At 37.5% G+C, this 15,160-nt stretch overlaps 1 protein-coding gene across 1 annotated transcript in view; it reads right to left on the reverse strand.

Annotated features, from left to right (window-relative positions):
• Window positions 1-3,976: 3,976 nt before the first annotated feature.
• The window catches only part of pcsk5b (proprotein convertase subtilisin/kexin type 5b), a 201,042-nt gene continuing 189,858 nt past the window's right edge, over window positions 3,977-15,160 (reverse strand). Inside the window, exons 33-37 of the mRNA XM_042333710.1 lie at window positions 14,859-15,036; window positions 13,800-14,017; window positions 11,974-12,074; window positions 6,346-6,529; window positions 3,977-5,291 (exon numbers count right to left, since the gene is read on the reverse strand). Of these exons, the coding sequence (XP_042189644.1) occupies window positions 4,876-5,291; window positions 6,346-6,529; window positions 11,974-12,074; window positions 13,800-14,017; window positions 14,859-15,036 (1,097 nt within the window). The 3' untranslated portion in view covers window positions 3,977-4,875. The remainder of the gene's footprint in view (window positions 5,292-6,345; window positions 6,530-11,973; window positions 12,075-13,799; window positions 14,018-14,858; window positions 15,037-15,160) is intronic.

The raw sequence follows: 15,160 nt of genomic DNA on the forward strand, positions 1-15,160 counted from the left end.
TTTTTTTGGTCAATACGATGAGTCAAAAGATCAAGGTCTGTTTATCACAGTTTGGGGAGTTGGGAGATCTGACTGGAGTCTCCTTAGGCCTGAGCTGGCCATACAGTTTTTTTTACCCAACTCCCGTACATACGCAGGGTTTTCACATGTGCTAGACCAGAAACGGCTGACCAAGAAAAAATTACAAATAGCCTGCCAGTTATGAGTGGCAGCAATAAGGTAACATATTTTCTCATAATCTAATTCAGAAACTCTTATATCTAAATATAAGGGTCAGGGCAATGGCAGCTTTACTTTACAAATGAACATCTATCTGAGGGTGATCAATGTGTTCAAACCAGAAAAGATTCCATTATTTTCAGTATTCTCTACATATCACAAGAATAAGCGAGGATTAAACATCAGAAATTGATGCATTGTAACCTCTTTGTACAGACAGTTTCACTATAACTAACTGTGTGACTATAATTATACGTACATAGATTTGGCAATTTTCTTGTAGTGGAGAGATGTAAGTTGCCAGACTAGAATTCTGTAGCTTTTTAATATTTTAAATATTGAAGGGGTGAGGACCAAGGACAGAGCCCTGAGGAACAACACACGTGACAGTGGGGGCTGGAGTGAAGCTGTGCATGGACCACAGACATGATGAGAAAGGTAATATTTCAACCAGGCAAGATTTGAAGCTTGAGCTGAGAGGTGAGTGGTAGTCGACAGTGCCAAAGGCAGTAGGGAAATCAAGGAGGGTGAGGAAACAAATAGATCTGGTCACAGGTGGACATTTAAATAAATATCTAAATGTTGATCTTTTGGCTCAAGAGTTTTTTGTTTTGTTTCGACCATACTGTTGAATATTGTAATGTTTTTTTCTTTCCCTGTCTGTTATTTATAGACAACAACTTTTCCTAGTACTGTGTATTACCTGCGATTTACATTTTGCTGTTATTTCTAGACCATTTTACCCTGTACTTTTTCCTTCTTTATCTGTTATATCTTGCCGCATTCTAATCACACTTATTGGATCACCAGAATAGTGCATCGCATAACTTTCATAATCTTCCATCAGTTAGAAGTATGAAAGGAGACCGTCTTTTTTTTAAAATCATAAGACAGTAAGGAACACTATTTCAGTGTTCACTGGTTAAATGTTTGTGATTTATACCTCATCCACCATCCATAGCAATTTCATTAGAACCCTGAAAGAATCAATAAACATTTTTGAGCTGTTGAATGTCAATGAACAGTTTTGAACTGGTTTGCTCTTCTGTCTGATGGAGATTGCTTGCAGGCAATCATCTTTGAGGGAAAACAAATTAAAAACATTAAATGTGTTTCACATGAGGAGATTCACTCAAAAGATTCCCAAATTTATTTAGTACAAAGCTCTTTTTATTCAGTCTCTGCAAAGTACATAAAATTAGTCTCATAATCACATCAGTGAATATCCTACAGCGATCAAATGGGAACTTTCAAAACTCCATCAGAGATCATTGTACTTTATTTCTATGAATTGGTGTGAAGCACCTGGACTTAGAAATCTGCAAACTGTTGATTTAATCACCAAAGCAAAAACACTTATCTAGCAACAGCTAAAATTACATAAATACACAATAAACTATTTCTAACTATAGTTCTGAGTCTGTGTTTTATCAATCTTTCAATCATATATATATGTCAATTGATTTTCAAGGATCTAACATAAACATCCAAAAATACATAATTATGTTCACTGAAGATTTAGGGTACATCAAAGGCACAATATAGTCCCTATAGGGTTTGCCAGTGTCCTACATTTGAAATTGTAAATAGACTGTACCAATCAGCAAAATAACAGTTCATTGTATTGGTAATAGTGACGATTAATTGACTATTCAGATACATTTAAAGTTATTTTTATATTTATATTCAGTCTTGCATAATACATTATTGATAGACTGAAAGAACTGACTGCAGATTCTGGCTCCAATCCCCAGCCCGATGACAACCTATCTCAATCAACTCATATTTAACAGTGAGCTAAAAATCCATTTGTATAACAATAAGCAACCTTTTAAAGAATTTCAAATGATCAGATGAAAAGTGCTGCGAGTACTTTATCATACCCATACTGTTTGTTGTATTATAACCCTATTATATACTTTATCATAACCTTATTGTACATTGTATTATAACCATATTATATCCTGTATCATTATACTCTATTATATTCCTATTGTATTATTCCAAGTTGTGCACTGTATATTGTAGCCCTTCCAACCTTTTTGATAGCTAATTAATAGGGAATTAAAATAATTAGAAGATTTAATTGGTTAATAAGTGATCATTAATTGCCATTGGGTTTTTCAAATCAACTCCAGATGATATACATACTGTGTTTCTAATCAATACAAAACTAAATACAGCTATGAAAATAAAATTATGAATCTAAATTAAGATAGTAAATTGACCAGAATTTCTCTTCTTTCAGTTTGCAAATGGCTAGTGCGCTCAGTGTAAATCTTAAATATATAAATTAGATCTTCCAGAAGAAAAACATTTGCAATAACCAAATAGAAACTTTTAGGTTTGAGGTGCTCCATACTAGAATGTGTTATTTGCCAAGTTGTAAAGTTGATAAAGTGCCGCGTAGGAAGCTTGTTACAAAGGTTACGACACATGGTACTAATGGATAGAAAGTTTGTTAAAGGATAGGAAAAAGAGAGTGGGAATAGAGGATTGTTTCTGTTAGGACCACTGCTTTTCTTCATTTATCATCTAGATTCTGTATGAGGGGCACCGTTTCTAAGTTTGTAGATGACACGAATGTGATATGATAATTTTTTGGGAGGAATAATAAGGACAACACGTATATGTTGGATGGTATAATATTAAAAGAAGAGCATAGAGATATGGGAGTTAAAGTACATAAATCCTTAAAGGTGGGAAGGCAGGTGGACAAAGCTGCCAAAAAGCTAATGGAAACTTGTTTTATAAATAGGCCTATAGAACATAAAAGCAAAGAGATGATTCTAAACTTATATATATTGTTAGTTAGACCACTGGTAAAATATTGTGTCCAGTATTTAGGAAAGATGTCAGGGTGATAGGACAGGCATACCTGATAGGATTTTGTCTTACAAGGCTGTGCACATACCTAAATTTCAAAATATCAATGACAGGCAAGAATGCCACCAACAAATGCATGGATCACTGCAGACCTGCCTCAGCTTTTTCCCAGCAAGTGTATCAGAACCGGTACAAGGCCAGGGAGAACACTTCCACAGAAATATTGTTTTAGACATGGTCCTTATCGTAACAAAATGGGAAAGAACTAAGTGAACACACTTTGGGATTTGGAACTGCAATCTTCTGATGCTGAACACAATACTTAATTAATGAGCTATCCAAGATGTCATTTTAATTTAGGAAGAAACATCAGAAAAATAAATAAATTGGATTCAGACCTTGACTTGGCTTTCTTCTGTAGATACAATATGTTGGTTATTATGGTTATCATATGTCAAGTTAATAGAGGAGCTGTGATTGAATACAGTATAAATTGTATAGTCGGTGAATAAAGATACACTTGCACTGTGCAACCTCAGAGTGAAGACACTTTGTGTTATGAGGGTAGTGTTACAACTCAGAACCTCCAAATGCTGTGAATGCAGGATCAATTGAAATGTTCAAGACTGAGGTGGATAGATTTTTGTTAGGTCAGGGTATCAAGGGATAAGGATAAAGGTGGGTAAATGGAGTTGAGGTACAGATCAGCCATAATCTAATTGAATGGCAGAACAGATTCTAGGGGCTGAATGACCTACTCCTGTTTCTACGTTTATGTATAACTCTTTACACTGACATGTTTTGGTTTGGGTTTTAGTTTACTATATTTTTACAACATATGTTTGGACATTTGTTGCATTTGATAGCATCCTTTTTCTTGAAATAAACATTTTTATGAATTGCTTTTCATCGTTTTTCTGCTACTGACACTTCACGATTCTGGACACTCAGCCATTCTCAACAATAACAAATTAAGGATAGGTGAGGTTCTACTTTAATGTAATCTACTCTTGTCTGGACAGTTTTGGGACAGACTTGTTTTCAAGGAAGTTGAAATTCCAGTGTCTGGTATTAGTAGAAAGTAATCACAATTAGTATTTGTTTTGAAACTTAGCAGTAACTTTAAACAGGAAATAAAAACTTTTACATTGAGAAACCCTCGGCAACAAATCATACTGGCTGGAGGAGGCTTCTTTGTATCGACTGATGCAACATCAAATACAATATAGTAGTTGTTTTAATTTCACAAACTACTGGGGAGAAATTCTACCTGAGTCTAGATTTACTTTATTTTCTAAGCATTTTAGAACGTCCAAAATTTGCAGATTCTTAAATACAGCCTACATTTCTATAAGTTCTTCTAAGAAATAAGCCAAATTCTGGATGTTCTGAAATGCTAAGAAAATAGACCCAGGTGGAATTTCTCCCTATATCTCAAATTTAAACTGCATACAGGCAATGGAATCTATTTTTTAAAAAATATTTTGAAGGTAATATAATGGTGGGAATATTCTTCTAAATGTATGAAATCCTTTCTTTTTAGCACATTATTTCCTGATATGAATAGTGGGACTAGTGCATATTCAGTGCACCTCTCAATACGGTTGGTTGCATGGTCCATATGTTAATAAGTCAAGGTTCATTAACCTTAATTACAGCCTCACCAATGCACTGAATGGGAAAGAGAAAACTGGTCAAACAACAACCACCCAACCCTGCATTCTGAGCATTTTAAGTATCCTTAACTGGGTGGTACATTAAGCGCATGGATTAAGTACAACTTTTTTTTAATTGAGAAAAGCAATATAAATTAATTCAAATTGCATTTTATCATTTGAAAGAGTAACTTTCATCATCATACTCCAGTTCATCATCATCGTCTTCGTCCAGCAATCCATATTTGAATTTGCGGTAAACAGTGCCATCCTGGCCCATGTAGACAATATCCTCATCCTCGTTGTCTTCATCATCCACCTCCGGCTGTCGATCTTTGTAATCGATCACTTGGCTGTCCCGAATGGTCACGTTGTCTTTGCTTGCATTATAGAAGGGTGTGGGTTTTCCCTGGTTGGGCAGTTTTTCATATCCCGCCCTGATAACGAGCTTCCCCTTTGAACGCGCCTTCAGCAGAAGAAACACACCAACACCAATTCCCAAAATGAGTAGAACTGAGGCAATGGCGAATAAGGTTGGTTTTCCTGTCGCATTACTATCAGGATCTATAGCTCTCCTTAAAACACATTCATCTGATTTGTGGGTAGGAGAAAGAAAATATCAATGAGACTTCAGAATGTTATGCTATGAAAAGTTTAATAATAATAATCCTTGCATTTGATATAATGCCGTATCTCATCGTTGAGACATCTCAAAACGCTTCACAAGATATACTGTATAGTGGATTGAGTGTATTTGTGAGTGAAATCCAGCAGCCAATTGCAAACAGCAATGTCCCACAAACAGCCATGGAGTGAGTGACCAATTTTATTTTAGGAGGATTGTTGGCCAGGACACTGGAGAAACTCTGTTCTCCTTTTGAATAAATCCGTGGGGTATTTAACATCCACCAAATAGGACCTCAGCTTTTCTGGAATAATAAATGCAAATTGGCAAAGTATCTTTGATAAATACCACGCTGAAGAATTATTTAGAATAACTAAATGGCAAAAGTTGGGCTCGGATACATTGCGTAAAATGCTGACTTCAGAATATTTAAGATGTTGAAATGGATAAAAAGAGTTCAATTATCAAGCAAGTGTTCAATGATATATGAAGGGACAGTAGCTAAGCTTTCTCTTATTCCCACTGAAATAAAGGGATGAAAAAGGAAAATGTGGTGTAACAATTATCACTGGTGGGTGGTAATTATCACATCATACACTGCACTGTTTATTTTCCCCAACTGGGAATTAAGAATAAATAAATTAGAGATCACAGGACCTCTAATGTCTAAAGACAGATGGGAGCAGTTTAAACATTTCACCTGAATGATGGTACCTGAAAGAGGCAGTGCTCAACTTGTGATAGCCTGGACAAACAGCTTACTTCCCAACCTATGGCTTAACCCAACAACCTTCTGAAGTGAGAGAGCTACCAACTGAACCAAACAGGACCCACTTCAGATATGTGCTGGATTTCGTATTACTAATTTCTAGTCTTGCTTTGAGACCTGTTATTGTGATATTTTATGTGCTTCTTAAGTGAAGTTTTAACTTTGAAGCCAGTTTTCTGGCATCAAACAAATACACTATTGATTGGATTTCAGGAAAGAGCACTAATGGTTAATTGTAATGTCAACCTTACCGAATCTCACATCACAATCACAGCAGTCTTCAAGTTTGGACTGAACGTATTTGCAGCAATGTAAACAATTGCCACCATCCAAATTCATCACAAGGGGTGGAAGGCAATCGGTGCAGTTGTATTTCCCTGGGCCCTTGCACTCCAGACATTCAGCACTGCACTTCTCACACAGTATTTCTGGATCCTAATTATAAGGATGGGGGGAAAAAAAGAGACATTAAAAATCTACGCAAAAGCAAACGTTTGAATTAGTTGAACAGTCATTTAAAAAATCTCTAACAAGGAAATGCCAATATTTTAGTAATTTATTTTTTTCCTGTTGCCAATCTTCTACTCTCCACCTCTGCTGGAGACCCAGACACATTTGGTATGTAGAATCCCAGCTGCTCAAGAGTGACAAGAAATGCTTCACTGACAATTCCCATTATTCACTGAACAGTGCCAGAATTTTGTTGATGGTCATCCAATTCTAAGATTCAAACTTGGAGGCTTTTTAATACGGAATCCCTATATTAAATTTACTCTCCAGTGTAGAGCTGAACTTACCCTGAAGGTAAGGGGGCCAAAAGTGCAGTCGAAAAGATACGTCTAAAAACATATCCCACTTCGCTCAAACATATTATTTCCACTGTTTGGCAAGTCAGTAAAGAGAGGACATGAAGGCAATCAATAAAAGAATTAGAGGGGAGCTTAGAAAACAAATCCTTGCACAGCTGTTAGCTCGAATGTGGAAATCTCCTTTATAATTATAATAATTGTCATCATGAGAATAATCATGACAATTGATATAGCAAAGCACTTCACACCATACACTGTAAAGTGGAGTGACTGTGTCTTTTGAAGGCAAAATGAAGTGACCCTGGTAGAATAAAATAATAAACTCAGGAGAATTTTTATTGATGAGATACAGTTGATGAGATTTATTGAGAGATGAAAAAAATCGCTCAATTGTCTTACAACAACTTGCATTTATATAATGCCCTCCACGCCAGGCGACGTCCCAGAGCACTTAACAATGGGGGAGCCCTACGCTGAGCCAGAGGGAGCGGGAAGGTGACCATAGGCACGTTCGAAGAGGAAGGTCTTTAGGCGCAACCTGAAAATGGGGAAAGAGGGGGCAAGGTGATAGGATTGAGGGATGGTTGAACAAAAACAACAACTAGTATTAAAGTCGTTTATTGACCAGCAAAGCTTCTTGAGCCACCTGTTTTCTCACTGGAACCTGCAACTGGCAATTCCCTAGCCAATATTTTTAAAAGAGCCTTGTTTCCCTATCCTACTCTAAGTTTGCTGTCTAGTTCCCAGGATAAAGGAAGAAATGGCTGGCTTCTGGGTCATTGGGTCACCACAAACATCGCTGTAACAATGTCAGTGACCTAATGACATGGAGGTCGCCCATTTTATTGTGAAAAGTCTGCTAGTGCATATGTCAGCTGTGTGTATGTGCAGTTAATGGAGTCCACATTGCAATTGCATGATAAGTGAATTTGCACTTAGTGAACAGAGTTGCATTGTATTTCTAAAGCTAAACTACCGATTATGCATTTCCAACATATAATGGTTTAATTTCATTTTTTTCAGCATTCAATTTCTCTTGCAAAATTGGGTTTATATTGTGAGTCAGCTCCTCAGCAATTTCCTTGAGATTTGATTAGTGGCCTATAACGTACTCAATGAATTGTTGCATCAAGAAATACTTATGAATTTGGATGGCTTTTCTTTGAAACTTTTTTTTTATTGTTTCTTTCAGTTTACCAGTATTGTTGTTATTGTTATTCAATAACGTTTGTAGAACAAAACATAGGAAATGTACCAGAAAATTAAGACTACTACAACAACAACAACAAAATTACATTTGTATAGCGCCTTTCACGTCGGGAGGATGTTCCAAGGCGCTGGACATTCAGAGTTCCGGACCTGAGCTGGGGGTTGGGATCAGGGAGGGTGGAGGGCAAGAGGGGAAGCAGGGAGATCGAAAGGATGGTCAAAGAGGAGGGTCTTGAGATGAGTCTTGAAGGAGGCAAGGGAGGGGGCGAGGTGGAAGGACTGCGGGATGGAGTTTCAGAGGGTGGGGGCAGTGGCAGAAGGCCCACCCGCCAATGGTGGGGAGATTGAGGCAAGGAATGTGAATCAGGCCGGAGCCTGCTGAGCAGAGGGAGCGAGCAGGATGGTAGGGGGTTAGGAGGTCGCAGAGTTAGTGAGGAGCAAGACCATGGAGGGCTTTGAGGGTGAGATCCATGATCTTGAACTGTATCCTCTTTGTGATGGAAATTCAGTGGAGTCAGGTGAGGATGGAGATGACAGGTTCACGGAGCCTGGTGCGGGAGAGGACATGGGCTACAGAGTTCTGGATGATCTGCAGCCTATGGAGGGAGAAGTTAAGGAGGCCAACAAGTAAGGAGTTTGCATAGGCTAGCATTTCGATGTAATGAAAGTGTGTATGAGGGTTTCGGTGGCCTGTGGTATGAGACAGTGGTGGAGCTGGGCGATGTTGCAAAGGTGGGGGAAAGCAGAGGGATCATAGCACAGATGTGGTGTAGAATGGAAAGTTGAAGGTCAAAGAAGACAAGGACAGTCCGATTAACTGGATAAGTCTATATCTTGTAAATGACAGGCTGATTCAGTGAATGGACTGGAGTGCATTGTTGGTCAATTTACATGGTTTGCCAATTTCAATCAGTTCACTAGCAGAGATTGGCTTGTGAATGCTCTGCTGTGATAAAGACTTTGCGTGAAAGCTCATCTCTTCCATTAGCTCAGTGATAAAATAAATAATCTTGACACACTTGGTCCATTTAATAATAATAATAATAATCCTTGCATTTGATACAACGTTTTTCACGTCTTCTAGACGTCACAAAGCGCTTCACAGAATGTGCTGTAAAGTGAATTGACCGTATATTTGTGGGCGAAACGATTTACAGTCATTTCTACACAGATCTGGCTTGTAATAGTTCACTCGGTGCTCACATTAGTTCCTGAATGATTGCTCAGCACAATTGTGAAATAAAGTATGGGAGAAAATGTTGGCATTAGTTTTCTGTCCACCTGTGTAAAATATTTTGTTTGTGTAAAGTCATAGAGAATTCCCTTGCATTTTCTTTGAGGCAACCTAGTTGGTTAATTGTCTATACTTTCTCAGATGCATGCAGAGGCACATTATTACTGTTTAGATCAGCAAAACACTCAAAGCTGGGCAGAATTCTCCTCGGTCCGATGAAGCACTCTGCTGTTTAGGACTATTTATCTTTGGATTCTATGACAAACGTAATGAGAAAGATAAGTTTTTGTGACATAGGTTGAAAGAAAGAGGGTGAGTGACCTGCGTGCCAATGGATGTTATCAGAATTCAGTAACATCCAACCAAAATAGGTCATTTGCATATGCCATCAGGAAAATCTTTAAATCAAGTTAAGGAGTGCACAGATTTCATGCTTCTTTCCCAGTTACAGTCTAAAAATTATTGTGAAAATTAAGAGTTAAAAGTTAATCTAGCTGCTTTGAATTGGTAAATCAAGCGAGGTGTCAAGGACATTTTATGAATATGTTTTAAGGCAGTTTCTGTACCGTTCTTTAATAAGCGCCAACAAATAATTAAGGAATAGAATGTGTTTTGGAACCCTTAAATTTTGACTCCTTTGAGAATAGAATTATTTGTATTTTTTTTCCTTTTAGTCAATAGCCAAAACAATATTGTTTGGCTTGAAAAGCAGAAAACAGAACACATTCACATAAACAGTCTGTGTACTGCAATTTCCTTGCCCATGATTTATGATATTCTATTTTCATACAGTTGAAGAGGTGACTATTTGTACATTTTAATGCTCAGTGCAAGTATCATGAAGATTCAGTGGGAGATTTGTTTATATGTTTTAAGGCTCTGGATGCCCTTCGGGTTTGGCAGCACAAAGGAGTGCTTGCATTACAAAGGGATGACCAATATAGGCTTTATAAACTGTCCAGCGCTTCGTGACGTCCTCCTGACATGAAAGGCGCTTTACAAATGCAATTTGTTGTTGTTGCTATAAGTTTAAAGAATGGCTGGATGCAGAGCAGGAAATAGTGGTAGGCAGAAAAATCAACTGGAGTATGGTCAAGGAAGCAAAAAGTCTGCAAATAAGGAATTTAATATATTGAAAAGAGAGAACGAAATAAAAACTGCAGACAACAAATGAGAGAGAAAAGGGACAGAGGTGAACAGAGGAAAAGTAAGAGTTGAAACAGAGGACAGGAAGATATACTATCAATAAGATAGGGAAAACCTTGAAATGTGTAGATGTTGATTGCTAAAGACAACTTAAGACCTAAACACAAGCATAGTCACAATAGACTGTCACAATCAAATAATAAGTCTGATAAAACGTCTGAAGGAAAAGAAATGCAGGTGAAAGGTACAGGAAATAAGCTAATGAGGCAGAAACACATTAGAGCATAAGAACCAGAGAAAGGTTCAATAGCAATTGGAACCAAACATAGGAAATGAACCATAACTCAAACACAGTTTTAGAATATGTAAAACAGATGTAAAGAGGATAGAGAAAAAGGTACCTTTAATTATATATTAGACAAATCAAAAGGATTATTGGTGTTTTTTGTTATTTTCGTTGGTTGTTAATGTCATGATTAAGGGAATCTATCATTCTGTTCTCTAAACATACATTTACACGATAGCACAATGTGCAAATTAGGCTCCAATGCGAATCTACAAAATATTTCCAGTTTTCTTTCTTCTATACCGCATTTGTCTTCCCACTACAGGTGTCCAACCATTTGATTGTAAGGTATTTACACACTTCCAAGGGTGAAGATCTTCTATTATCTGCCACTATTATTATTATTATGGCATAATGATCCTATCTAATTCTATTGCCTATTGGCCTGAAACTGGCTGTGATTGAGGTGGGAAGCCTTAACAGCTTTACAAAGAGTGTGGATCCGTGTGGTTTCAGTCCAGCTTTCTGATTGTAACTCTCTGCTAGATTGGATTCAATACCATGTAAATCTTAATTTGCATCCAAAGTTTTGTTTTGCTTCATTTAAGGCCTGTCTCAAGACCTTTCTCTTCAACCGCATATTTGGTCATCCCACCACCACCCCACACACCCCCACCCCGGCCTTCCATCCCTCTTGATTCCAGCTTGCAGCTTGGGTCAAACCCTTGACTATCCAGCACCTTTGGACATCTTCTCAATATGAAAGGCACTATATAGATGCAACTTGTTGTTGCTGTTGTTTTCTAACTTTACAAAAAAATAAATGTTACAATACAATAAACCAATGAAAAATAACAGGGTACCAATTTAAGATAATCGCAAAAGGAATTAATCACGAGGCTTTTTCACACACAGAGTGATTGGGAGGTGGAATTCCCTCACTTTCATTGAAGCAGGGTCTGTACATTATTTTGAAGGTGAAATAACTAGTTGCTTGTAAAAGAGGAATATTAAGGGGATATTGGAGCATCAGCAGGAGAGTGGGATTAGATTGTTTTGTGGAGGCAAATGCCAGCGCAGATTTGATGGGCCGAGAAACATATTCCTGTGCTGTAACATTCTATGAAATTGAACTACTGATCCTAATACTAGAAACAGAGCAAAATAACAATAGTAATTGATACCAGTATGTTACCTCAGTTATCAGGTAATGTCCAGCGAAGCACTGAGAATCGCAAATACTTCCCATCAAATGAAAGCCCCCAAAGCAGGAAGTGCATTGAAGAGCTCCTTTACCTAGAAAAATTACAAGCTATTATGAAAAAGAAAGAATTTGCATTTTTGATAATGCCTCATACATAAACATCTCAAAAGAACAATTCATGATTGTAATAATCATTGATTAGATACAGCTCCTTATCCTGTTCTTGAAACGTCTTAAAACGCCTCACAGGATTTTACTGTAAAATGCAGTGACTGTGTATTTGTAGGAGAATTGTTTCAAGTGTAGTGACAGTGCCATGATTGTATTGGTAGATGACATACCAGCAAATATCTGGGATGAATGATTAAACTGTGATCTTTAATCACATAGATTAGGGAATTTAGTAATTAATGGTAACTTCAAATTTAGCTCTCTCTGAAATGAGATAAATCCGCCCTTTTTCAAGAATGCCAAATACACAGGAACATTTATTTGCTTCTTCAAACATATAAACGCTAGTTTTTCCAGGGAATATGAAAATATGTTGACCACTAAATCAAACACATCTACTGGACAAACAAGTCATAAATTAAATAGATGATCAACATTTTCCATAAACTTATTTTTTATTGAAGCATACAGTTCCTGGGAGTTAGTGTTGTAGTGTCATACACTTCCATATTCCCTGGCAGTTCAGTCAAGAGAGAATTTGTCTATGTTCTCTGTGGTCCAGGGAAACCTGGGCACCAAGGATTACTTGGGTTGAGATTATATGCACTCGCTGATGGTAGGGTCTCTAAAACTGAGATACTAAAACAACTAGCATTTAGGCAGCCCCCTTTATGTAAACAACACCTTATAGCTCTTCTAATCCTCATCCCAATTCAATAGCTGTATTATATCTATATATTAACTGTCTGTCTCTCAAGTTATATATATATATGCATGATCAGTATCAATTTGAAGTTAGGGATGAGGTAAAATCGAGGAATGTGAGCAAACATGAATCTAAAAGACTCAGTCAATCCAAGTTAAGTTAATCTAGATTTATGTAGCAATAGTTGAATTCATGCTTTTCAGCTCTAGATTTGGAAGTAGGTTCACTTCATTAAGGTATTAATTGTCTGATGAAAATATGTATTGAATGAACCAAGGTTACTTAGCTCATTCCTGATCTCAAAATAAATCAACGCTTTAACAGATTGTGCTCATCTTCAATAATCTCAAGATGTTTTACCCTAACTGACCACTTGTTAACTAAATTCTGTTCCAGGTGCATTTAATATCTAGGCTTATTCATTCTGTTGTGCACACTTGAGTGCCAAAAAGCACCTTACTCAAGTTTTCATTCACTTTGATAAAGCGAGTAGATGAAATGAAAGTCGTGTGCTGAACATACAAGAGAGTGTGATATCATATGGTCTGAGTAACAATAATAAAACATATGCTGTAATGTCTTAATGTAGGACATTACACAGGTGGTGACTGTTACATAAAGATAGCACATAGCCTGGAGTGATATTGTATATATATACAACAACTTGGATTTATATAGCGCCCTCCATGCCGGACGGCGTCTCAGAGTGCTTCACAGTAACGGATCCCATGGCTGAGCCAGGGGGGTGGGGAGGAAGGTGACCAAAGGCGCGGTCGAAGAGAAGGAGAAAGAAATAATATATATATTATACATAAACATAGAAACTTGAGAGCACAGAAAGAGGAATTAGAGGAATTTGTTTCCCACAGGATCAAAATATCCATTGCAATCCATTTACCAATAACATGCCTTTGGTGGGTTTGTCTAACATTAAACATACCATCACATGTGTTGCAGGTTGGATGACACCTTTCACAGGTCTTTTCTATGTTATCCTCATAGTAATGATCGGGGCATGACTTGTAGCATCTATGGGTAGATTTCAGCAGAAAATGATCCTTCTGACAGGTGGCACAATTTGACTCTGCTGGACCCAAGCAGTCTTTACAGCTTCTGTGACATTTCTCACAAATTCCAGTTGACATATTCGCATAATTCCTAAAACAAACATGGATAACAACATAAAAAGCAACTTTACAACATAAAAGCATATAATAAAATTGAAGCATTGGATTATCTAATTTTAATTAATTTTAATCTAAGATTGGCAGATGGCTTTTCCTAGTGTAAAAATCCCTTCAAAAAATAAATAATATTGATAATTTGGTCACTCAATCCGCAGCTGTTTGTGGGACACTGCTGTGGGCAATTGGCTGCTGAGTTTCGCAGTTTTGATGTGAATGTCATCACAGCTGACCCTGTCACTGGAGTGGGAGTTGGGGGAGACGGGGAAGTCTGCATTATGCTCAGCAGCAGAGAATCTTGTTGGTTTTCCCCTTTCTAATTCATGGCACTGAGATCAATTGTGTTGCCCCAACTGAGACCAGCCAACTCAGCACTAACCTTTGCACTAGATAAACAACTGATAAACCATCAGAGAAGCACTGTATTAAGAATATTGAAAATGATCAGGCAGCCCTACACTATATGCACAGCTATATGCACATACAGTCATTTCTCTTTTGCGCTGCACAGGCCAAAAGTCATGGTGCAGGAGGTTTAGTGATTTAGTGAGTAAAAATCTATGGCGGAAAAATAAATGTCCCCCCAACCCTTCCCCCCAACCCCCCACCCCAGCTTCAAACTCTGTTTTCTTCCTGGCTTGGAAATATCAGAAGCAGAGGTTATGTACAAGTCTCAGAGACAGGTTTCAAAGTACAAGTATTGGCTGTTGACTTTTCAAATGCGTTGGATAGGTGCTGGTATACTCCTTGGCACATGATTGATCTATTGGTCTGTCCAGCTTTAATCTCAAATAAAGAGTTTACTTTGAACATACCCGGATCCACAGGTCTGGACACACACTGACCCCAGTCTGTACCAGTCTGCTTTACACGTCAGGCACTGTGTATTGTACTTTCCACTGCAGCTCTCACAGGTCTTGTGGCAAGCAAAACAGTAATGCTTGTTCATCACAGTAAAGTAGCTCTTTGGACATGCATTTACACAGGTCGTATCTAAACCAAAGATGAGTAGTCATGAGTATGGGTTATTAATGCAATAACAAGGAACAACAGTGAGTAGAAAGGGAAATGAAACACATTTCATTAAAAACCTGTCCTCTCACTTTTGAATCAATAT

Source organism: Callorhinchus milii, unplaced genomic scaffold (genome assembly GCF_018977255.1).
Source record: "Callorhinchus milii isolate IMCB2004 unplaced genomic scaffold, IMCB_Cmil_1.0 Scaffold1, whole genome shotgun sequence".
Lineage (NCBI taxonomy): Eukaryota > Metazoa > Chordata > Chondrichthyes > Chimaeriformes > Callorhinchidae > Callorhinchus > Callorhinchus milii.